This window comes from Oncorhynchus kisutch, linkage group LG30, assembly GCF_002021735.2.
Source record: "Oncorhynchus kisutch isolate 150728-3 linkage group LG30, Okis_V2, whole genome shotgun sequence".
Classification (NCBI taxonomy): domain Eukaryota; kingdom Metazoa; phylum Chordata; class Actinopteri; order Salmoniformes; family Salmonidae; genus Oncorhynchus; species Oncorhynchus kisutch.
The window spans coordinates 39539371-39564917 of record NC_034203.2 but is presented as its reverse complement, the minus strand read 5'-3'; the positions used below and the strand labels follow the sequence as shown (position 1 = coordinate 39564917).

The window sequence follows — 25547 nt, the reverse complement described above, 5'->3', positions numbered from 1 at the left end:
TCACCTTCTTAACCTTCCCTCGCTTAATCCAGTTGATTCTCCAATAGGGAAAATATGTTTATCCTTGCTCCGTCAGAACAGATCTATACGTGCTTTATTTCAAAGGGATATTGTATCCAATGGTGGTCACTAATATCTGTTGGAAAAAAGTCTGGTTATTACCACACAAATACCTACTTGCTAACAAGGTCAAAGATGTCTCTTTCAGAATGATCCATAAGTATTGCCCTGCGAATCACTACTTGAAGAAACTCCAAAAAGACATTGACTGTACTTTTTGTGTTGAGCATCCAGAAACATATGGAAAGATGGTTTTATAATTGTTAATATCCTTGATTACTTTTGTTTTTAATGGTAGAATGTGCTGCTCGGTTTCCTTAACCATAAGGATAAAGAAAAACAATTTAACCTCAAATCTAAATTGTGCTAATGGAAAAATGTCATATTCATAAATGTATATTCACTAATAAAAAAAACTTCTCTATAAAGAATTGAAGCAGTACATTAAGACCAGTCTACCTTCTTCCAATAAGAAAGCTGTTAAAACAAGCAATGTGTGTGTTTCTATTAAGGTCTTTGTATAATCTGTAATTTGTTGTACCCCCTAGCACATGTTATCATTGACTAGTTGTATACTTCTTGTATGTATACTGTTTTTTCTACGTTAAATTATTATTCAGCTGTTGCAGGAGTAAGTCAAACACACCTCCAGTTTTTTAATCTACCATTTTGTAATGTGCTTTTATTGTTCCAATCATCCAACATTTCTACATCAATCCAACATCCAGACAAATTTTATGGTAAATATTAAGTCACAATTCAGCAACTGTATGCTTACTAAATACAACACTTGGGATATGCAAGCCATTTTACAGAAATGGACTAATTGGAAATAATAGTATTGTGTATTGTGGTTCAATTCAGCAGCGAAAAGGCATTGTGCTGGTTTCATGTTTTCAAGTCTTGTCAGAAAAATAATGATTCAGGTGTAATTCAGTTGTATTGCTGTTATGGGACCCTTCCCGCAGTTTGACTAATACCTCTGCACTTCAAATGGTACTCTGTCAACCTGAGAAAACAGTATTAGGAAAGAACAATTACTAAATGACTAGGGGAAATTAAACTCCAATAGGTTTATTTCTTCAAAATGTTAAATTAATTCTGCTTCAAGATTAATTAGGGAAAAGCATTTTATGCAAATAGTTGAAGATCTTGTGCAAGTTTAATCAATTAACTGGACAATTTATATTTTGTTATAGCACTCATAACACTTTACTGTGTTGACAACGAGATTGTGTATTTCCTGGTGGTGGAAGCCAAATACACAAGATATCATGCAGGACGAGTCAGCCCAAGCTAACCATACCACCGTTGTCAGGTAAGTAACACCAAAATTGGGCTTCCATAATAAAGAAACCTTGTTTGAGAATATTCAACCTTTGTTAGTACTTCAACCTACCTATTCTGTGTGGAATTTAGAATGTCATGGAGTTTGGAACTTCCCTCTTGTGGAGGTTCTGTAGCTTAGCAAATGGTGGAGGGTAAGTGACAGGCAAAAGACAACTCAACTAGGGAACGGAACATACAGACTAGAAAAACACGATAAGACCGACAAAAAAAAAAAAAAAAAAGGGTAGGAAAAAACCTATTTCAAGATTGTCAACGAGAACGAATAACGAGCGCAATCCTGAGTTTTCATTTCAACTTTGTCTAGTTTCATCCCCATTTCAAGGTCCAACATCTTTCTCAATGAGGAATTGGATCCCAGCCTGTGATTTTAGGGTTTAATTCTCATTGGACAACACCAGTTTCCACATTTGATTAAATCTGTCAAAAAGCAAACTATATGAAATAGAAATTTTAAATAAACAGAAAACAAAAAACAAAAAAGGGGGTCATTCTTAACACATGATCTCATTGCAAAAACTGGAGGTTCTCTCTCCCCACCTGAACCAAATCCAACAATTACAATAAAAGTACCTGTAATAACAGTAGTAGTAATAATAATAAGCATGGTAGTTACTCTTTGCCTGCGTCCCAATTCTCTACACTTCTCCTACAAGGACCAGAAGTGTGCAAGTGCACACTCTGGTAACAGGGTAGAGAATCAGGACGTAGCCTTCCTCCATCTTAAATACGGCAATGCCATTGGTAATTATGTACAGATCTAATCACACTCTGCCTCCAATACAAAAGGAGGTCAATGAGGGCGACTGCTGGACTCTGAGGTCCGTCGTTGCCGGGTGGGCGTGCTGTGCCCGTTCATGCAGCCGCTGTGCCGCTTGGTCAGTCCGCCGTTTAGAATGTCCTGGATGTGCTGTACTATCAGGTTTATTGCCACTGAAAGAAAAAAAAAGACCAGAGGAAGGGAACAGTGAAGTTAGGGTTACCAATGTACATTCACAAAAGTGGTATAAAACAAGGAAACTCCAGAGGGAAAATTCATGTAACGTGGCAGCTGCATAAGAGCCTTTCCTTACTTACCATAACCCTTCACTATATTGACAAAAAGGAGCAAAAAAGATTGCATACAACCCAGAAGGGAATTAAAGGATCAGATCTCATGGACGTTTCTCCTTACCCAAGTTATCTGCTCCACGAGGGATGATCACATCAGCATACTTCTTAGTCTGGAAATAAACATTACAAGTACTACAATAACTACGCAAGCATTTGCAAAGATTATGGCTGGCTTCATTGACTAGCACACAATATAACGGGGACACAGAGTGGAAACTTACTGGAAGACAGAACTCCTCAAAAGCAGGTTTGACAAATGTGATATATTGAGTAAGAACCTGCTCAAGGTCCCTGCCCCGTTCACCTATGTCTCTTAGCACTGGAAGAAATAAAACAGGTTGGAACACACCCTAGAATTGGTACACACACACGCACACACACACCCACCCACCCTAGAATTGGTACACACACACCCCCCCCACCCTAGAATTGGTACACACCCCCCCACCCTAGAATTGGTACACACCCCCACCCTAGAATTGGTACACACCCCCACCCTAGAATTGGTACACACCCCCACCCTGGAATTGGTACACACCCCCACCCTGGAATTGGTACACACCCCCACCCTGGAATTGGTACACACCCCCACCCTGGAATTGGAACACACACACACACCCTAGAATTGGAACACACACACCCTAGAATTGGAACACAGAAGTGAAGAAGAGACACTGACACAGAGTCTGACTGGCAAGAGTTCGTACGACGTTTAACCTTATCCAGAAATACACAAGGAAGTGGAGTCAGCAAACACACCTCTGCGTGAAAGCCGCGTGTCTGCATCCGTGTCTACGAACAGTTTCATCTGGAACAGGTCTCTTATCTCCTGGGAGTAGAACATCAGGATGCCCTCGAACAGCACCACGTCAGCCGGGTACACAGTCACAAACTCATCCTTCCTGGAAGCAAACAAGACACCATGAATATAAAATAAATAAAAAAAATCAGGCTGACCCAACAGGACACGACATAAAATAAGAACGAACAGCCTGGTATTGTACAAACAGTTTGTATTGATATATCCTAAGAAAACATCCTGTTAGAGACAACCAATGAGACAGATAAAATGGGATTGAATACCCAACAACGCTGTATTAAATCAGACCACAGAAACCTGCTCTACGTGGCTGTTCTCAGTAGGTACTACCTGAACTTGACAAATAAGAATACTTGGGTTAGAAACATGTACAGTTATTGTTAGAATACAAACAAGAGTAGAGGGGTAAGCTATCAAGCAACAGCCAGCTAACCCTGATATAGAACTATTGATTTCCTGATTCATTAAGAAAGCTACATTTTTGATATGTGATTTTGGTTGTTGAGTCAATTAGACCCATGTCCAATTCAAGATAATATATTTAGGCGAGTTAGCTGGCGAAGTCCTTGATACTGCTTTGCAGTACGCCTACGCCCCCCCGGTGTGTGGACACCGCAACAAGGAGCTCACCTGGAATGGGTGAAAAAGTCGTACACCGGGATCTGTACGGTCTTCCCCTGCATGATCTGCCACAAAGTCTTCATAACAAGCTCATTGTCAAAGGCATCTGAAGAATGACAGATTTAGAGAAAGAAAAATTTAAGTAAAAACAACAAGAGACAGAAATGGCTTAAGAGAAAGCAGGAGATTTAGTAAAAAATAAATAAAAATAAAATTGAAAAGGTTTCACTTCCATTCCATTAGTAAAATAACAGACCATACATAGACCTCCATGTACCCATCTGCTGACAGTGGCCTCCACTAAACCCACATGTGAACACACGCTATCAAACACACACTAGACTAGTGTAATTGAGGAATCTCTGTGGAGTCTACTGGGTCACAGCTGTTATGGTCCGTCTCTCAGACCCTGGGTCTCCCCCAATATCTCCTGACACTTCTTCACACAAATCTAAAAAGTATTAGATTGGAGGAGACATGGGCTAGACTATGCCAGGCATCTCTCTTTTAAATCAGTGAGAGGAAATTAACACTTTAGGAGAAAGTGTTAATTGAGACACCCCCCCGCCGTGCAGCAGCTGAGAGACTCTGCTATTATAGATCTGCTGACTAGGAGTATGGCAGGAAGATGGGCTGAGTGTATGAGGGATGGATTGCCGACAGAGGCCAAAAATGGAAAACTCTGAAATTTTATATGAAATGTGGTCATGGAATACGTGATAAATTGAATTTGAAATATAATTAAAAAGGGTGAAACATTGTATCAACTATCAACTGGGTCCGGCCCTGTAGACTATTCATACAAGGGATAAGAAGTAATCAGGTTGGCCTATTTTATGTCGTTTTCACTGGAAAGATTTTTCAAATACATTGAGGAACTATCGTCACTCATTGAATTTTAAAGACAGACTTTTACTTGCTGAAAAAACTACTTTGAGAAGCGCCACAGTTCATTGGGTGGTGGTGAGTTAAGCCAATAGGAAATATTAAATCAGATCCTCAAATGGGCACATTTATACAATTGCGCACAGGCCAGATTGCCTAGGCCTACTTCTGTGTGTAATCAGGTTCACGTCCTTACTCAACATTGACAGGAGTGCTCCAAACAAAATTGACCAAATTCAAAATGGAATTAAATAAACCAAAACTGGTTTCTCACAAGTGTAGCATTGGTTGTGCGCTCTGCAAACAATGTGTCCAATCCCAAAAATGAAAACAGTAAACAACTAATAATATTAATAATTCAAAAATTCAATGCATTAGCAGATATTACCGTAGCCAAACAAACACTGTAGATTAGAAATTATGGTTATTAACCTTAATGTACTACTGGTAATATATGGAATGGGGAATTGATAGACGAACAATCAAAGGGCAAACAACTCACACAACTAAATTATGAAACAATGAATTTGCACGAGATCGCTTTTTCTGAAGAGCTGTGCATTGTGCGTCAGCCACCACGCTCCCCTTCTTGGACTGTGCCATCCCTGCGGCATGAACAATGAATTAGTCCAATGAGACAGGCGCAAATCAGATAGGTGTCTCGTGTGCCATAAATTAAATATATTTGCGACAGCTCGACAAAAAAAAGTGTAATCTTGGTCAACAATCGATCAGTCGACTAAATGGGGTCAACCCTAGTTGGAACTACATTAAAAGTCAGACATTCTGATTCATTTACACACAGCAAAACAGACCCTGCCAAGCCCCAGCAAGCCACTGCTCCCGGTCCTACGCATCGCTAGCGGCGCCCCGCCGGTCCCATGTAGCCATCGGAGCCCCGCCGGTCCCATGTAGCCAGCGGAGCCCCGCCGGTCCCATGTAGCCAGCGGAGCCCCGCCGGTCCCATGTAGCCAGCGGAGCCCCGCCGGTCCCATGTAGCCAGCGGAGCCCCGCCGGTCCCATGTAGCCATCGGAGCCCCGCCGGTCCCATGTAGCCATCGGAGCCCCGCCGGTCCCATGTAGCCATCGGAGCCCCGCCGGTCCCATGTAGCCATCGGAGCCCCGCCGGTCCCATGTAGCCATCGGAGCCCCGCCGGTCCCATGTAGCTAGCGGAGCCACCAGTCCCATGTAGCCAGCGGAGCCCCGCCGGTCCCATGTAGCCAGCGGCCCCCCGCCAGTCCCATGTAGCTAGCGGCCCCCCGCCAGTCCCATGTAGCCAGCGGCCCCCCGCCAGTCCCATGTAGCTAGCGGCCCCCCGCCAGTCCCATGTAGCTAGCGGCCCCACCAGTCCCATGTAGCTAGCGGCCCCACCAGTCCCATGTAGCTAGCGGCCCCACCAGTCCCATGTAGCTAGCGGCCCCACCAGTCCCATGTAGCTAGCGGCCCCACCAGTCCCATGTAGCTAGCGGCCCCACCAGTCCCATGTAGCTAGCGGCCCCACCAGTCCTATGTAGCTAGCGGCCCCACCAGTCCTATGTAGCTAGCAGCCCTATGCGGACCCAACCCCATACCTGGGTGATCGAAGTTGAACTGGCCCTTGAGTGCTTTTGCCTTCTGTTCTGGAGTCAGCTCTCTGTAGAAACTGTCCTGGCTGAGGATGGCTACCTGGAAAACAACGACACAAGTCAGCACTACACTGAGGAAGCTAACCATCTCGGGTTGTATAATACTGGTATATAGAAGAAAAAAAAACAGAATAGGGATAGATTGGAGAGAGGTTGGCTACCTGGAAAAATAATGACACAGATCGGTCAGGGCTGCACAGTGGAAGCTAAACCCTGAGTGCTATGGCTGTGAGCTACAGTGCAGAAAAACCAGGACTGGGGGGGGAGAGAATGGAATCTACCTGTCGCTGGTGGTGGTCGATTTCGTTCTGGCCCAAAAGCTCCATGATCTTCTCACACACCGACGACTGCAGACACACAGAAGAACACAGGACGCATTTCACACCGTTGTAAAACAAACAATATTTGATAGGTTTATCGTGGACCTAAGCTTGTCGCCTGCCTTCCTGCCTTGGGGACAACGACTCCCATCGTTAGGGAGGACGAGAACATTGTCACTATATACAGATCTTTGGTTGCAGTCACATTTCTTTACACAGTTGGAAGAGGGCATGGGATGTGAAAATCCACCAGCATCATGTAACACAAGCAGTAAATGACACGACTTAGCTTCATTGTTTTCTGATAGAAAATAAATGACTTTCTCGTGTTTCACATAGCCAGCCACGGAGTTGTGGTGCATAGTAGGCTATTTACTGTGTGTTGATTGACAACTGAACAGCAAGTGTTGACTAATTCTTTAAAATAAATAAATAAATAAAGTGTTGAACTGACTGAATAAAGTCAATCTTCTATATGCCTTTGGCATTCATAAAACGTAGTTCCATGGTATCGCGTCGGGACAAGTAAACCAAAGGGCTTCCTAGACGTCGGGACAAGTAAACCAAAGGGCTTCCTAGACGTCGGGACAAGTAAACCAAAGGGCTTCCTAGACGTCGGGACAAGTAAACCAAAGGGCTTCCTAGACGTCGGGGTTTGCCAAACAGTGATGCTAAAGTGAGTGACTCGTCTGTAGCCTACCGGATCGCATCGGTGAGAGAGCCACTCATTTGGCCTATCTGCAGATAAACTATGAAAACATTCAATGAAGATAGTAAATGGTAATCTTAAACAAATCTACTTGAAACAAGACTATACACCTCATACACATGGTTATGGGCTTTAAAAAAAAAAGGTACCTGTACCATGGTCAGAGATAGAGTTGAAATGTATTACATTTTCAGTTCACACACAGAGAGAATACTAAAATACAAAACCATGACAAACACTGTATTTAATAAAATATTTTACAAGTAATGGTTAATTAATCATTAAAAAATATTCATAACATTGTCATTTGACTGGAGGAAAGGGTTTTAAGCATCGTTATGGACTTACATCCAATTGTTGTTTTTCGATTTAAAAAGGTGTGCTTGAGCAAAAACCTGAGCAAAATGTAAACCTGCAAAAACAATACCTTAAAACCACTTTCTCCCTTCTCCCCAATGTTGTGATATCCAATTGCGATCATCTCATCGCTGCAACTCCCCAACAGACTCGGGAGAGGCGAAGGTCGAGTCAATGCATCCACTGAAACATGACCCGCCAAAATGCACAACTTAACACCCACCGTCTTAACCCGGGAGCCATCTGCACAATGTGTTAGGAAACACTGTTTAATTGACGACCAAAATCAGCCTGCAGGCACCCGGCCCACCACAAGGAGACGCTAGAGCGTGATCAGCCAAGTAAATGCTCCCCTAAGCCGGATGACATTGGGCCAATTGTGTTCCGCCCTATGGGACTCCCGGTTGTGACACAGCCTGTGATTGAACCAGGGTCTGTAGTGACGCCTCAAGCACTACGATGCAGTGCTTTAGATCCGCTGCGCCACTCGAGGCCCTTAAATACATTTTTCAAGCGAATGTGGACTATTTAATTTAATAAAATACACAATTTGAATAACAAATATTGCGGCAGTACCTCGTACACCAGTAGAACAGTATGTTCTACAGTATGCTAGTTACTGTACAGAGTAGAGCATACTGTATGGTGTGCTAGTTGCAGTATGCTATGTGTACTGCACAGTGTGTTCTACAGTGTACTAGTTACAGTATGTTCTGGGTACTGCACAGTGTGTTCTACAGTGTACTAGTTACAGTATGTTCTGTGTACTGCACAGTGTGTTCTACAGTGTGCTAGTTACAGTATGTTCTGTGTACTGCACAGTGTGTTCTACAGTGTGCTAGTTACAGTATGTTCTGTGTACTGCACAGTGTGTTCTACAGTGTACTAGTTACAGTATGTTCTGTGTACTGCACAGTGTGTTCTACAGTGTACTAGTTACAGTATGTTCTGTGTACTGCACAGTGTGTTCTACAGTGTACTAGTTACAGTATGTTCTGGGTACTGCACAGTGTGTTCTACAGTGTACTAGTTACAGTATGTTCTGTGTACTGCACAGTGTGTTCTACAGTGTACTAGTTACAGTATGTTCTGTGTACTGCACAGTGTGTTCTACAGTGTACTAGTTACAGTATGTTCTGTGTACTGCAGTGTGTTCTACAGTGTGCTAGTTACAGTAACTAGTACTAGGGCTGTTACGGTGACCATATTACTGCCACACTGACGGTCACGAGTCATGACTGCAGACCATGCTGATGGTCATTAGTAGCCTACCAATCTTGCTAACTGCCTGATACTCAGAAGTCTAGTGTCCCTCTAAACACTGACATCATTACATTTGTATTCAACATCTAAATCAAAACACTTCATGAGAGTTTATGAGCTCATGTTGCGCAACAATAGATGTATATTTTCCCCCCTGCTTCACAACAGGTGCATTGTCCATTCTAAATCAAATGTCACATTATTTAATATATGTAAAGACAAGATTAAATGAAGTCTGATGGGTGACAATATTAGTCTATCACTAGTGAATGACGCCCAGCTTCTGTGCAGTAAGGCAAGAAACAGTTCATGCCTTTTTTTGTGCAACGTTTTCAAAATCATAGTTGCACACCTCATGTAGCCTAGCCCATAGTCCTATATGTTTTAATAAGGTTAGTATCACACCTCATGTAGCCTAGCCCATAGGCCTATACGGTTAGTATCACACCTCATGTAGCCTAGCCCATAGGCCTATACGGTTAGTATCACACCTCATGTAGCCTAGCCCATAGGCCTCTATGTTTTAATAAGGTTAGTATCACACCTCATGTAGCCTAGCCCATAGGCCTATAAGGTTAGTATCACACCTCATGTAGCCTAGCCCATAGGCCTATAAGGTTAGTATCACACCTCATGTAGCCTAGCCCATAGGCCTCTATGTTTTAATAAGGTTAGTATCACACCTCATGTAGCCTAGCCCATAGGCCTATATGTTTTAGTAAGGTTAGTATCACACCTCATGTAGCCTAGCCCATAGGCCTATATGTTTTAGTAAGGTTAGTATCACACCTCATGTAGCCTAGCCCATAGGCCTATATGTTTTAGTAAGGTTAGTATCACACCTCATGTAGCCTAGCCCATAGGCCTATATGTTTTAGTAAGGTTAGTATCACACCTCATGTAGCCTAGCCCATAGGCCTATATGTTTTAGTAAGGTTAGTATCACACCTCATGTAGCCTAGCCCATAGGCCTATATGTTTTAGTAAGGTTTGGATCACAATGAAGCACATTAATCCGCTTTACAACTGGTGTAGCGCCTAACTGGCATACACAGGCAACGTGTGAGTTCAATTCTTTACGAAACGTTCACCTTTATAATAAAGCATAACATTCATAATCACATTTGCAGTCATGGTAAAGAGAACTCGAGGCGTTTTCTGTTAAGGTAAGTGAAAGTCACCTGGTAAAATACTAGAGTAAAATTCTAAGTATTTGGTTTTAAATATACTTAAGTATCAAAAGTAAAATGTAATTGCTAAAAAATCCTTTCAAATTCCTTATATTAAGCTAACCTGGGGCACACCAACACTCACACAATTTACAAATGAAGCATGTGTTTAGTGAGTCCACCAGATCAGAGGCAATAGGGATGTTCTCTTGATAAGTGTATAAATTGGACCATTTTCCTGTCAAAATGTAACATGTACTTTTGGGTGTCAGAAAAAAAATGTATAGAGTAAAAAGTATATTATTTTCTTCAGGAATGTAGTGAAGTAAAAGTAGGCAAAAATATTAGGCTGTCCGACAAAATCTTGGTCATCAGAAAGTCTGGTCTTTCGACCAATCAATTGGTCAATTTAAAACTTTTCTATATAGACACTCCCTATGACTTTATTCTGGGAGTTTATTTTACTTTTTAAATCGATGTTATTTGTTTAGGTACAAAATGTACAAACGTCTAAACCACTTTTTTTTTTTACTGATATGATAACAAATGTTTGAAGCAGAGCATCAGCATCAAAGAAACATGCTATCCATAAAAACGAAAAAGCTATGATAGGAAACAGGGGGTGAGAACAAATCTTCTGGAGACCGTCAAAATGTTCAGAAAATCATTTCCTAGACAGATTTGCCTGATAGCTCGCAGATTTAACCTTACGCATCAGGGTAGACTTATCTGTGGCTAACAGTTCCTCTGTCAATCATTGAAACCTTCTTGGTAACGAGGGCACTCAATGTGTCTGTACTGAGGGAGGCTCTGTCCTGGGTTTTGTTCTTGGAAACGAGACTGAATATTCATTTACAGTCTGCATTGCTGTGGAACATGACCAATATCAGCCGAAAGGTGGGAGTAGACCAGCCCCCCCCCCCCCCCCCCCCCCCTCTGCTCAAAAGTAGTTTTTTATTTATTTGCATTGAATTTCTGTCACTAGCCAATGATAGTGAACTGCTGGCACTTTAGAGCCCACTGAATGGCCATCTTATGTTCACTAACGTTAGCTTGAAACAATTAGTGTTTACCTTTCCACAACACACAGAGTCGAAAAGGGATTTGTCCATGTGTTTTACGTACAGCTGACAGTCGGCAAACTCAGCATCACAACAAACAGAAGGGGGGGGGGGGCAGACACCGGGTAGCGACGTCAAATAATGACGTATTCATCTCCATGTCCGTTGACAAACTCTGTACCTGTTTGTGTATTGCAGCTTGAAAATCGAGATGTTAGATATACTCGGTGGATTTATTTTTTATTAAAATGTTTATTTATTTATTTTTTAAATACACTTTTAACTCAGATCTCATACCTGCGTACATGGACAGAGAATTTAGTAGTTGGTACGCAAAATGAGTGCATGTTGGCAGGCCTGTTACTCTCCGGAAGTTGCCGGTAAAAGCTACAGGAAGAGTCGGCTACCTTTCTCAGGTGGAATGCCAATTTATCAGAACATTTCTACCGATCTGTGTGGCAGTTAGTTTTCATATGCACATTTTCACGGAGCAGGTTAATTTAATTTACAATAACGTCTTCATATCTTACAATGATTGTCATGTGGTTAATCAAAATTCTACCCAAACCTAAATGAAAGTGACACCTAAAAAGCAACTTCTATTGCAAACTACAGTACCAGGCAAAAGTTGACACTCATTCAAGGGTTTCTCTTTATTTGTAATATTCTCTACATTGTAGAGTGAAGACATCAAAACTATGAAATAACACATACGGAATCATGTAGAAACCAAAAGTGTTATATTTTTTGTTTATTTTAGAATTTAGATTCTTCAAAGTAGCCACCTCTTTGCCTCGACGACAGCTTTTTACAAGTAAATGTGGACAGTTCTTCCAACATCCGATGTGTTAGTCTTCACTTGTAGCCTATGAGAAGGACCCCATCATGTGACGGACATTGGCTAATAACTGAGAGGTGCTTCGTAGCACGCACCCGGGAGAAGGGAATTAAAATTCTTATATTCAACACAAGAGCACAACGGCCTCTGGCCGCAAATTGCATGTTTTTTTTAGGGGGCATTATGGCCAAAGGGGATTCCGCCTGGATTCAAGGCATTATCAAGTGCTTGTCAAATTGTGAATTAGGCGCTGATGAAGTGTGTACAGCATGGGCAAAAAACAAAGCCCATGCCTTCCATGGCACTTTTTTCAAATCATCATTGGAGTTGTATCATGCAGCCTTAGAATGTATTAAAAATTAAAACACATAGCCCAATGTTTGTATCCCAACGGAAGTTTCATAAATAACTCAATAAAGCATATAGGAGGACCGGTTTCTTTGTTAACCGCTCAAAAACAGAATAGCTGCACGCGCGCACTCGTTTGGAATAAATATCCTTTCTATTTTATTCAGCTATGTTCAATTGTATTCTTCATACTAAACAAAGAATGCCACAGAATTCTAAGCAACTAACTCTAACTCAGAGTATGCTATTCTGTTCTGAAATAGACCACATTTCTTAATTTCTTGTTTCTAAAATAAATGGATTGATTGTGATAGTGTAGGCTATATTAAACTGGCTTTATTAGACTGTCGATGTTCCTAAGGTCTGCATCAGTGGCTTGTAGACTGTGTGTGGAAGCCAGGAGATTTTAAATGTGTTTGTTAATTAATGGTCAATTACTGTGAGACCGCAGTTATTTGTTTGACAATCAGTATCTGACAATTTCATGACCACCACAGCCCCACCCAGTACCCCAGCAAAAACATACTGTACCCAGTACCCCAGCAAAAACATACTGTACCCAGTACCCCAGCAAAAACATACTGTACCCAGTACCCCAGCAAAAACATACTGTACCCAGTACCCCAGCAAAAACATACTGTACCCAGTACCCCAGCAAAAACATACTGTACCCAGTAAAAACATACTGTACCCAGTACCCCAGCAAAAACAGGGAGCACTATGGAAGTACCACCCTGGACCCAAGTGCCCTTCCCAGTGCTCAGGCCACCTGTCCTCACCGACACACTCAAATGCCAGGATCTCCCATCTACCAGGCTGCCAGTGCTGACGGGGCATTCTCCTGACCTGCCACAGACTATGGTGCTTTTGTGTCCGTGAAAAAAAGTGTCACAATGAAATCGGACGCCCACTCCGGAGACCGTGTTGTTCAGCACTGCAGCACACAGACTAACCTAAAGCTCCTCATCCAAGAGCCTGTCAAACACGATGTAGCTTCTATATACAGACTATGATTTGGCCAGACATAACACTACAGCGGGGTGTACAGTAAATATTACAGGCAGTAAGTCATCTCAGTTAGCAAATGCAAGCAGGCACAAGCCTGGATACCATTCAACCCGAGCCACATTGGTTCCAGTGCACTTACAGTAGGGTAATGTGGCGTCATGTTCAGTACACCATGTTTGCTACACCACACTGCAGGTTATTACTGTTCGCTCACCACTTCCTCATAACTGCACTTACAGTAGGGTAATGTGGCGTCATGTTCAGTACACCATGTTTGCTACACCACACTGCAGGTTATTACTGTTCGCTCACTACTTCCTCATAACTCCATGGGCCAGCAATCCCAAACCACCCCACCTCAGTCACACCCAACAAATCAATCAAATCAAATCAAATTGTACAGGGATTTTCAAGGAGCCAAACAGTGGCCCTATACCAAAAGTTAACTTCATGTGTGGGTCAACCGAACAATAGGAATGGAGGAGGGTAAGGAAGGAGCCAGGGAATGGAAAGGACATTGAGTAGAAGCTTCCATCGAGTTCTTTTAAGAATTTTAACATTAGTTCATTTCACAAGCTTATTACATATGCCTTGTGATATACGACGCAAACTATTAATTTGCTTTCCAAACTACTGTTGGTTACAAGACTGGTATTTAATTGTGGTCTCAAACCAACAAGTACGAACAAATAGTGGAAAACTACAGGCCATACTAGGCTCAGTGTTAACACGTCATTATCAAATCACACAAAGCTATTAACTACATAGTGTGGTAACTACATACAAATCTTGACTGCGTCCTGTACTACTTTAAAAACGAACAAACTAGCTAAAAAAATACATTTATTTGTAGCCTGGGTACAAGTAGAAAGTGAAGAAACGATCATGCTTCGTTGTTAACGGATCTCTTTAAAAAAAGAGAAAAAAAGTCATATTGCTGTCAAACTGAAGGATTATCAAGATGAATATATTCTGCAATGGTATTGGATGTTCCCCCAAGCAACAATTAAAAAGACAGCTTCCATTTTGTTTGAAGGAATACTTAAAAAAATGAATAAATGTAATCAAGGATGTTTAAATGTGCTTGATTTTGGTACATCCAACATTATTTAAGACTAGATGGATCAACAATTACATTAATTGAAGGATAGGATTTGTAATATTATTCCAATTCTTGTTTTTGAAAAAAAAATGAAAAAAAGAAGTTGGAGTCAATGAATTTCTCCTCAAATGTAACTTCACTAAACTAAACTCAAGAATTACTATCCTGGTTAATTGTATATAAACATAATTTCTCCCCTCATAGGTAGCCAGCCTTTGCCTTGTTGACAGCTTTGCACACTCTTGGCATTTCAGCCAGCTTCGAGGAATGATTTTCCAACAGTCTTGAAGGAGTTCCCACATATGCTGAGCTGCTTTTCCGTCACCCTGCAGTCCAACTCATCTCAAACAATCTCAATTGAAAAACAAATGATGTCCCACTAAGCACAAACCAGATGGGATGGTGCATCACTGCAGAATGCTGTGGTAGCCATGCTGGTTAAGTATGCCCTGAATTCTAAATAAGTCACCAACAGTGTCACCAGCAAAGCACACCCCCACCTCCATGCTTCAGTGGGAACCACAAATGCAGAGATCATCCGTTCACCTAGTCAGTGTCTCAAAAAGACACGGTGGCTGGAACCAAAAATCTCAAATTTGGACTCAGACCAAAGGACAGATTTCCACCAGTCTAATGTCCATTACTTGTGTTTTTTGGCCCAAGCAAGTATTTTCCTGGTGTCCTTTAGTAGTGGTTTCTTTGCAGCAATTCGACCATCAAGGCCTGAATTACAGTCTCCTCTGAACAATTTATGTTGAGGTGTGCCTTACTTGAACTCTGAAGCATTTATTTGGGCTGCAATCTGAGGTGCAGTTAACGCTAATGAACTTATCCTCTGCAGCAGAAGTAACTCTGGGTCTTCCTTTCCTGTGGTGGTCCTCATGAGAGCAAGTTTCATCATAGCAAGTGATGTTTTTTTGGACTGCACTTTTATTTCAGTTTTGATGTCTTCACAATTATTCTACAATGTAGAAAATAGTACTAATTAAGAAAAACCCTGGAATGAGTAGATGAGTTCACTTTTGACTGGTACTGTATATACCATGTTTTTTTTAATGCAATACCTTGCAGGTCTTATAAGTCTTGTACAGGGACATTATGTTAATTAGATGAAGAATTCAGTTCTGTGTGCGTCAAGCACATGTACACTAATAATTATATTAGGAAGATATGTACCGAGCCTGCTTTTCTTCCTGCAAAAGTATACTGGAATACAAAAAAATATTAGTAGCAACTGACGCCCGTTTCCCGCTTGCGCCCACGTCTGTTATTGTTATGTGGTTAATATTAGCTAGGCAGCTAAGCGTCAACAATAGATTCAACTGAAATAGCCAGAAGTCGTGTCCTCCGTCAATAAATAAGTCCAATAGTGGATAATAGCCACATTGTGTCGAATAGTTCGTCACTTTGACATTCAGAAGAGGGTACGAACCGTCGTCTTATTCGACTAACCCGCGGGGCTAGCTAGTTAAACAAATAACTTTAAACAAAAGAGTGATTTAGCTGGCTGTATGGCGCGGTAGATAAGCTATAGGCTCTCTATAGCTGTGTTTGCAACAAAAAGTAGCTAGCTAACGTTAGCTGTCTAGCCAGTCTACTTAATAACATAAATGTTAGCATGTAGTGCCGGGGATCAAATATAACGATTACAGTTTAGCTAATTTACTAACTAGAAACTGTTGGTTGATTTGATAGCCAACTATATTTAACTAAATGTATTTGCCAACTTAATAAACTGTTTCCATTGTGTGTGTGTGTGTGTGGTGGAATTAGGCATCCTGGGTACAAGGGAAATATGATGCCAACGGATGAAGGAAACCACATGTAAAAGTTACAATCATTTAGCCAACTCGTTAATAAAATGCTGATTACTCAAGATTGGCAAGGGGTTGATGTCATTCAAACCAACAGTATGACATGAGCCACGCGGTCGACGAGTTTACGAGCGACTTGAACACATTCCATCAGTTTCAAAAACATACAACAATAGACAATATATGTAAGGTGCTAACCTTGCCACTGGCAGTGCCTCCGGACACTCCGATAAGGAATGGTTGTCGGATAACGTTGTTATTTTCGGCATAGTCACTGAGATGTGTTTCAGTGTCCCCGGCCATGCTTGCAATAACGTGCCTACAACAACGCAGCTGGGAAGAATACAGTGTCCCGCTGAGCTCCTCCCATCATTTCCTTCACAAAATGTATAACTTTTTTGAATTTTTTTATTAAATTTTGTATTAAGGAATTTTTCAAATGTCCTGGTCTTGCACATAATGTGATTTGTATGTAAATTGATTCATAAAGCTGTATTCTTTATATAAATTAATTGTATGTTTGCGCTTCATAAATGGTTGTGCTATACAGAATCCTATATATATATATATATATATATATATACATGGGCAAAACTTTGATTTGTAGAAGTGGGGGGGCATAACTTATTTTTTGTTATTTTTTATTATCCATTCGGAAAAACACTACAAACAGCCTACCCCACATCTGGGAGGCGCCAGCGTGGTTCTAAAGCACACCTGACACCCTTTTTGTATCACATTCCGATGGTAAAACGGGGGGCAGAAATTAAATGTCTTCACCGGGCGTGCTACCTTGTCCCGGACCTGCTGTTTTCGAATCTCTCTCTCTCTACCGCACCTGCTGTCTCTATCTCTGAATGATCGGCTATGAAAAGCCAACTGACATTTACTCCTGAGGTGCTGACCTGTTGCACCCTCTACAACCACTGTGATTATTATTATTTGACCTTGCTGATCATCTATGAACGTTTGAACATCTCGGCCATGTACTGTTATAATCTCCACCCGGCACAACCAGAAGAGGACTGGTCACATGCTGTCTGCCAAGTACAGTTGAATCTGGGATTCATCCATGAAGAGCACACTCTCCAGTGGCCATCAAAGGCGAGCATTTGCCCACTGAAGTCGGTTACGACGCCGAACTGCAGTCAGGTCAAGACCCTGGTGAGAACGACGTCCAGGTAGATGAGCTTCACTGAGACGGTTACTGACAGTATGTGCAGAAATTATTTGGTTGTCCAAACCCACAGTTTCATCAGCTGTCCGGGTGGCTTGTCTCAGACGATCCTGCAGGTGAAGAAGCCAGATGTGGAAGTCCTGGGCTGGCATGGTTACACGTTGTCTGTAGTTTTGAGGCCGGTTGGACAGACTGCCTAATTTGTTGGAGCCGGCTTATGGTAGAGAAATTAAGTTAAATTATCTGGCAACAGCTCTGGAGGGCATTCCTGCAGTCAGCATGCCAATTTGCCTCTCCCTCAAAACTTGAGACATCTGTGGCATTGTGTTGTATGACAAAACTGAACATTTTACTGTGGCTTTTTATTGTCCACAGCACAAGTTGGACCTGTGTAATGATCATGCGGTTTAATCAGCTTCTTGATATGCCACACCTGTCAGGTGGATAGATTTTCTTAGCAAAGGAGAAATTCTCACTAACAGGGATGTAAACAAATTTGTGCAAAACATTTGAGATAACACAACAATTACCTGCTTATTTCATTTATTTAATAAACAAAGTTATACAACACCCAATGCCCCTGTGTGAAAAAGTAATTGTCCATTGACACTCAATAATAGTTTGTACCACCTTTAGCTACAATGACTCCAACCAAACGCTTCCTGTAGTTGTTGATAAGTCTTTCAAGTCGCTGTGGAGGAATTTTGGCCCACTCTTCAATGCAGAACTGTTGTAACTCAGCGACATTTGTGTGTTTTCAAGCATGAACTACCCATGGCGTCCAAAAAGTTATACTTTTGAATCATCTGTCCTTAGAACATTCTTCAAGAGTCTTGATGATCAGGTTCTTCCAGGTGCTTTTTGGCAAACTTGAGTCCACTTTTTGGACAACGTGGGTCCCATTATGCCTGGCGAAAACCAAACACTGCATTCCACAGTATGAACCTCATACTAACAGTCAAGCATGGTGGTGGTAGTGTGATAGTTTGGGGATGCTTTGGTGTTTCAGGACCTGGATGGCTTGCCTTAATAGAAGGAACCATGAATTCTGTTCTGTATCAGAGAATTCTACAAGAGAATGTCAGGCCATCCGTCTGTGAGCTGAAACGCAGCTGGGTCAAATTATTCAAAACACACAATGAGGTCTACATGAAATGGCTAAAAAGCAACACATTTGAAGTTTAGGAATGGCCTAGTCAAAGGCCAGACTTAATGCCAATTGAGAATTTCTTGCAGGACTTGAAACGAGCAGTTCATGCTTGAAAACCCACAAATGTCGTTGATTTAAAGGGGGCAATTACTTTTTCACACAGGGGTGTTGCATTACTTTTTTTAAAACAAAATAAATGAAATAGTAATATTTTTTTTGGGGGGGGGGGGGGGATTTTTAAATGCAGGTTCCCTTTATCTAACATTAGGGTTTGGTTCAAGATCTGATAAAAAAAAGTATGCAAAAATATAGAAAATCAGATGGGGGGAAAATACTTTTTCTTGCCACTGTATATATATATATATACACACACTACCGTTCAAAAGTTTGGGGTCACTTAGAAATGCCCTTGTTTTTGAAAGATAAGCACATTTTTGGTCCATTAAAATAATATCAAATGTGATGTCAGAGTTGGACATCCCAAGGATTCCTGATAGCAAGGACACTTCTTAAATTACGTAAAAACATCTAATCACACGTCTATAGCTTGAGGTAAATCAACCAATTACTGTCATAGTGTATATTCCTCCGACAGCCTAAATGGTTTCATTTCCAGTTCGTGTATTTTGGGATTCAAAATAAAGTTGACCGGATATATTGTCTACCTGTACTGGGAAGGTTTAGGTTTCCAAAATATGAAGTATTCATATATAAAGTATTAAAGATGTTGAACCTCTTTTCATGTTATTTCTCTTTGCCTCGTCAAAAAAGTGACGCCAGATCACAAATTCCGTTGCTCATAATCTTTTCTATTTATGGTTGACTATTTTCACCACTTCCGGCCATAACCCTATTTTAGTTTGTTGCATCAAAGATTGTCTATTATATTGACAAGATATTCGAGTTACCACTCTAACAATGGAAATAAATGTCATCAAAGACGGAAGCAGGCAGGGGGAGGCGAGTTGAGGTGGGACCAGTCTAGCCAATGAGAAGGCAGATACGCGTGTGAACAGACATGGAGATAGATAGAGGACTCAATTTTGTATCTGTTCCACAGCATGGGCAGCATGCCAGTTAAGAACAATTCTTATTTACAATGACGGCCTACCCCGCCAAACCCGGATGACGCTGGGCCAATTGTACGCCACCCTATGGGACTCCCAATCACAGCCGGTTGTGATACAGCCTGGAATCGAACCAGGGTCTGTAGTGACGCCTCTAGCACTGAGATGCAGTGCCTTAGACTGCTGAGCCACTCAAGAGCCCTTTTCTTCTTCTTCATTGGCTGATTGCTCCCAACTAATAGGAATCCCCACCAAGTTGACTACTTTAAAATTATTTGAAGCCCTTAATTGCAACATTATATCCATGATGAGGCCTCTATCTAGCTCTATGACAACTCCGATATAGTCGATATTTCTAAATTGACGAAATGTCACATGCGTTTACTTATATCAGTGCATGCATAACAAGCTAACCATTACGAAACGTCTATTGTGTCAATATAGTATTGTATTTACCTCACATAGCAAATTAACAATTCCATTTTCCGTTGACCTCCATACAAAAATTCCTCACGTCGTGGGCAGATTTTGGTTGGAGTAAAAGCTCTCGCTTCACCTTTTCCTCTCTGTAGCTGCACATATAACTACGCGATTCACATTGTTGCTAGCATATTTAAACCAAATTATCAGCATTTTACTTAGATACAAAGTTTCAATCATCCGCAGAAGTCAGACCGATCTCTGTTTAGTTTTCGCAAACGTTTGAAAATGTTGAGCAGTGTTTCTCTCCGCGCTCAGATCGCTTCCATCATAGAGGTACTTTCTAAAACTGCAGTTTCAGAAATTAGCAAAGTATTCGACGATGGCATAGTTGTGTTACGTGTGGAAATGTGTCGACGGGAAAATGAAATCAACGTCCTGAAAAATAATGTACAACAACTTGACAGCGAGCTTCGAAGAGCTCGAGGGATTAATGCTCGAAGACGCATTCATCATGGTCGATCAGTTGCTGCTGAGAATTTTAGGAGAGGTGGGTCGACGTAGTGGTACTAACTATTTTATAATCAATCAATAGTTATCAATAGCTAACTGTGCACGTGACGTAACATTAGTCAGCCAGAAATATTTGCAGGTAAACAATGTAGGCGTATTTAATCAGCCTATTCACACTGCACTGTGCCCAGGGCTAACGTTAGGGCCCTACAACAGACGAGTGTGTCCTCGGGTCATATCTGTCTGTGCACAATGGGATGGGAGAGGAATAGCAATAACTATTATTATAACCAATTCAGTGGCCTTGTTGTTAGAGTGGAGGCCTACACCCTGAGTTTGTAAGGTTGGGGGTTCGACCACAGACTCTCTCTGCTTGACACTCAGCATTAAGGAGATGGATTTGGGAGTAAGGCCCTACAACAGACTAGTATCCTGTCCAGGGGGTGTACTTGTACATCCCGCTATAGAAACAGGAGGCATGTGAAATCAAATCATTATTATTATTACAAACCATTACACCCTTCTTTGACACAACTGCCCACAGCAACACATCCATTTAGATTACAATTAAAACAACCAATAAATGATTTTGATGACTGACATACCGTACTTATTAATTTCCACAGGGCCTGGTAAAAGTGGTACCACTTGTGAGGGGAAGACCTCGCTTGAAAAACTGCAGCCTGAGGAAGATTTTAATGAAAAGGATGAAGGAGTTGGACCTGCAGATGAGATTCTGGTGAAGACTGAGCCAGGAGGAGAGGGTCAACAGGAAGAGCAGACTACAGGGTTAAAAGACAAGGAAGCATCACGCAGCAGTGTTTTCTTTCCAGGGAAACCATATTTAGAGTCAGACGTCAGAGAGGATATGATTTTACAGCTCAGACAGCAACAACGTCATCGGCAGTCAGACGCGCTCAGGAGAACAAGCAACGGCACAGTACAGTCAAACACAGACCCTCAATGTGTATTGGGTTCTGACCCAAATTATAATACGACAAGGAGAGCGAGCAACCGAATATTTTTCCAGGTTAAGAAACACTTCATTTGCACACTGTGTGGAAAGAGTTTTGAACGTTACGGCCATCTTGAAAGACATCTACGAATTCATACGGGTGAGAAACCATACAGCTGTGACCTATGTGGAAGGTGTTTCAACCAGAAGGGTAGCCTCAAAGGGCATCTGAAGACTCACAGAGGTAAGAGATTAGAATCACTTATTAGGTTATAGGTCATAGACAATTCCATGTATGCATTACTTCTGACTAGCGCCCATAGGGTAGTGCATCATATAGGGATGGGACACACTCACTACATAATGACATCCAATGTATTGGTTATTAATAGGACATAAGCAATTCTATGCCTCATTGTTTTATTAATCAAATGTAATCTTTCCACAGTATCGATGGACGGACTAGCTAACAACGAAGAGAAGCCTCTCCTGGATGGACGTCAGTCTGAGGAAGAGCAGATGAACGAGAAGGACGAAGTGTTCCAAACTGCTCCTCAGATGCCCATGAAGTCTGAGCCAGGGGAGGACAAGGATGCATTCCAGACACTAGATCATAAAGCAGGAGAACAGACTGCAGGAAGAGCAGAACAGCAACTGGATGATGACTTGTCAACGTACGAGAGAGACGGCCGGCCGTGGATGTCCAGTTCACAAGCAGACAACGATATGGAGACGAGCAATTCAGAATATTTCATCAGTTCAGGTCAGAACTCCCAGTGTCTCACTGATCACTCTCCTGTACTTCCCAGTTCAGGTCAGAACTCCCAGTGTCTCACTGATCACTCTCCTGTACTTCCTGTCCCAGGAAGGGTGGAGGCGTCATGTAGCAGTGCTTCATCTCCAGGGAAACCATATGTAGATGTCAGCGAGGATATGATTTTACAGCTCAGACAGCAACATTATGGACCTTCAGACACACTCTTGATAGCAAGTGACGGTACAGTACAGCCAAACTCGCAGGTCACGGACGGGGCTTCTCTGAACCATCCTCCCATCTTCTCCAGTTGTCCGGAAAGGAAGGTGAAAACCTTCCAAGGAGTCACCAAGGACAAGAAGTGCTTCATCTGCTCATTCTGTGGGAAGGTTTTTGAGCGTGTTGGTCATCTGGAAAGGCACCAGCGAATTCATACGGGTGAGAAACCGTATAGTTGTGACATATGTGGAAGGTGTTTCAACCAGAAGAGTAGCCTCAAAGGACACCTGAAGACTCACAGAGGTAAGAGATTAAAATAACATTGATGTTTTCATACTTTTAATATGTGAAATGGTTAACTCTTAAATGCATAAATCAGTCAATTATTCTGTAATTAACAGACAGTATGCCCGTTCTATAATTAAATAAGGCTGCATCCTTAATGGAAACCTGTTCCCTTTATAGTGTACTGCTATTGACCAGGACCCAAAGGGCTCTAATCAATAGTAGTACACTACATACAGAATAGGGTGCCAATAGGTTTTCCTGTTCTCTGTTGGGGTTAAGATGACATTAAACTGTTCATGTTGGATGATTTACATTGTTTGAATTGCCATGTTGTTCAAATCTATGCTAAAATACTTGATACTCTTTTTCCTGTCAAGCAGACGATGCTGACATGCTAACGGGACAATCTCTGCTTGATGATAAGAAGCCTGACTTTTATCCTAGACCCTCGGAGAACCCAGAGGAACCGAGGGATCAGCCCTCACCTGGTGAAGCACAGCCTAGCTCCGGGCACAGTGAGGAGGAGGAGGAGGGCAGGGGGCAGGGGTTGGTGGGGGGAGCAGAGAAAGAGAAGCAGTTTGAATCCCAGATACTCAGTCAGTCAGGACCTCAACACCAAAAAAGCACAGAGCGACCAGGTTACCAGGACGACCCAGAGTATGTCATGGATGAGAGGGAGAGTCAGCTGTGTAGATCTTTCACAGAGAGGCACAGTGATATGGAGTCTGGATCACTAAATCCAGGTTGCTCCTCCGATGCGACAAAGCAGCAGAACTCCCATCCTGTTTCACCCAGTGTCAAATACCATCACAGTCCTTTTGATGGACTGCACCACCACCACGGGTTCTATACGTCAGCTTCTAGAGAGGTGGAACTTGAAGATTTGTCTTTTCAGGATGAGAAAGACAAGCTGGATGTGATTGAGCAAGAGCAGTATGCAGGGGTGGTTCTACATGCAAGGAACAGGGAGGATGGTGATGGAACAGTACTAACCAGGTTTCAGGACCGGGTACCACCGTCACCACTACCTGTAGAGGAGGAAACTGCAATGAGAGCGTACATCACAGAACCAAACTACAGTCAAGAGGGGATTTTATTTGCCCTTGGCATAGACAGTTTTGACAGTACAGAGGGAACCAGTGCCACTACAGACGACACAAGAAATAGATGTTTCATATGCTCCTTTTGTGGAAAGAGTTTTGATCGCCATAGTCATTTTGAAAGACACCTGCACACTCATACTGGTGAGAAGCCCTACAGCTGTGAGATATGTGGTAAGACTTTCACTCAGAAGAGCAGCCTGAAAGCTCATCAGAGACTTCATACAGGTTAATCAAGGGCCAAAGAGTCTTATGTGTGTTCCAAATGGCACCCTATTCCTTATTTAGTGCACTACTTTTTAGGGTAGGAATTACCATTTGGGGGACACACTTACTGAAAGTTGTTTTTACCTCATCAAAACTCAAGTCAACACCAGTTAATGAGTATGGGACATTTGGCTGCTATTGTTAACATGTTGATGGTGTTGCAACACTTTAGAAGTCCAACTAAATTGTGTTGATAAGATGTCTTATTTGTTTGTTTGATATGGTCGTTTTGACTTTTAAATTATTTATATTTTTGACCTTTTAATTGAGAATCAATTCTCATTTACAATAGCGGTATTCAAATGTTGGTGTTACGTAAAAAGGAAAATTTGAGTAGTTCTTTGTTTTAATGTCATCAGGTATCATCTCTCTCATAATGTAAAAGTATTTTTAAGAAAAACTTTCCTGCATCAACCTTATGGATCATTGATCCAATTTAACATGTAGGCTACATATCCATTTTTGTTTGTTTGTGAAGACCTTGATGGTAGGGTTGCCTCTTTAACCCTTGATCATGACTCTGTTGCATTACATTACACATGAGTCATTGGAGTAAGCGTCTTCTGTTCGGGGAAGTTTTAAGAGCCTAGACATTCGGTCTGAACATTGCCACGCGTACCACTGGTACAGTTTTGGAAGCATAAGGATCATATCAGCGAGGAAAATACATTTTTAAAAGTTAAATTGATACCTTTTTCATAGGGTTAGTGTTTCCACAAGGCTGATTAGTGATGATCTCCTAACACCTGTGTGTAAATGGATGCCACCACAAACACAGAAAAATACTGTCTTCTGCAACTGTAGAGGGTTTATGTATCTAGAACCAACTGCTGCAATTGAGAATAGATTCACGTTTAGATGGCGTATTTGGCTCTTTTGGTTTCCAGACCCAATTCGCCTCTAAACAGAACATCCTTGGACAATAAGGAGTAAAGTTAGGCTCTATTAGTTCATCATTGGGCTAGGTTGTTGTTCAAATGATTGGTTTTTTTACTCTAGCTATCTTAACCCAGGAAAATCACACTCATTTATTGTTGCTTTGATTAGTTTTTTTTGGGGGGGGGGGGGGTTTCTGCTTGTGGATTTCTGAAATAAATGTAAAATTGTGAACGTCTCAATTTTGTGTGTTAATTGTTTTATTTAGTAACAATAAAATAAAATGTTTTATAAGAGGAT

The 25547-nt window shown here is 41.7% G+C and overlaps 2 protein-coding genes across 8 annotated transcripts; one reads left to right on the top strand and one right to left on the bottom strand.

The window, feature by feature from the left end:
• Positions 1-712: 712 nt before the first annotated feature.
• On the bottom strand, positions 713-21550 carry uck2b (uridine-cytidine kinase 2b). Of its 3 annotated transcripts, none has more exons than XM_031810338.1 (8): positions 21394-21550; positions 6754-6819; positions 6419-6512; positions 3971-4067; positions 3280-3422; positions 2742-2839; positions 2582-2630; positions 713-2340 (listed from the first exon to the last, which is right to left on the bottom strand). In XM_031810338.1, exons 2-8 carry the CDS (start codon positions 6796-6798, stop codon positions 2201-2203), a joined length of 666 nt encoding a protein of 221 aa, XP_031666198.1. In that variant the 5' UTR covers positions 6799-6819; positions 21394-21550; the 3' UTR covers positions 713-2200. The 3 variants fall into 3 exon arrangements, with proteins under 3 accessions (XP_031666198.1, XP_031666199.1, XP_020322600.1); XM_031810339.1 differs by lacking the exon at positions 21394-21550 and adding an exon at positions 20312-20415; XM_020467011.2 differs by lacking the exon at positions 21394-21550 and adding an exon at positions 16660-16826.
• LOC109874936 (zinc finger protein 236) lies at positions 20204-25547 on the top strand. 5 transcript variants are annotated; one of them, XM_031810335.1, is made up of 5 exons: positions 20204-20825; positions 21415-21987; positions 22192-22506; positions 22609-23019; positions 23385-25540. In XM_031810335.1, exons 1-5 carry the CDS (start codon positions 20564-20566, stop codon positions 24335-24337), a joined length of 2514 nt encoding a protein of 837 aa, XP_031666195.1. In that variant the 5' UTR covers positions 20204-20563; the 3' UTR covers positions 24338-25540. The 5 variants fall into 5 exon arrangements, with proteins under 5 accessions (XP_031666195.1, XP_020322594.2, XP_020322593.2 ...); XM_020467007.2 differs by having other exon boundaries at positions 20425-20825; positions 23382-25540; XM_020467006.2 differs by having other exon boundaries at positions 20427-20825; positions 22558-23019; positions 23382-25540.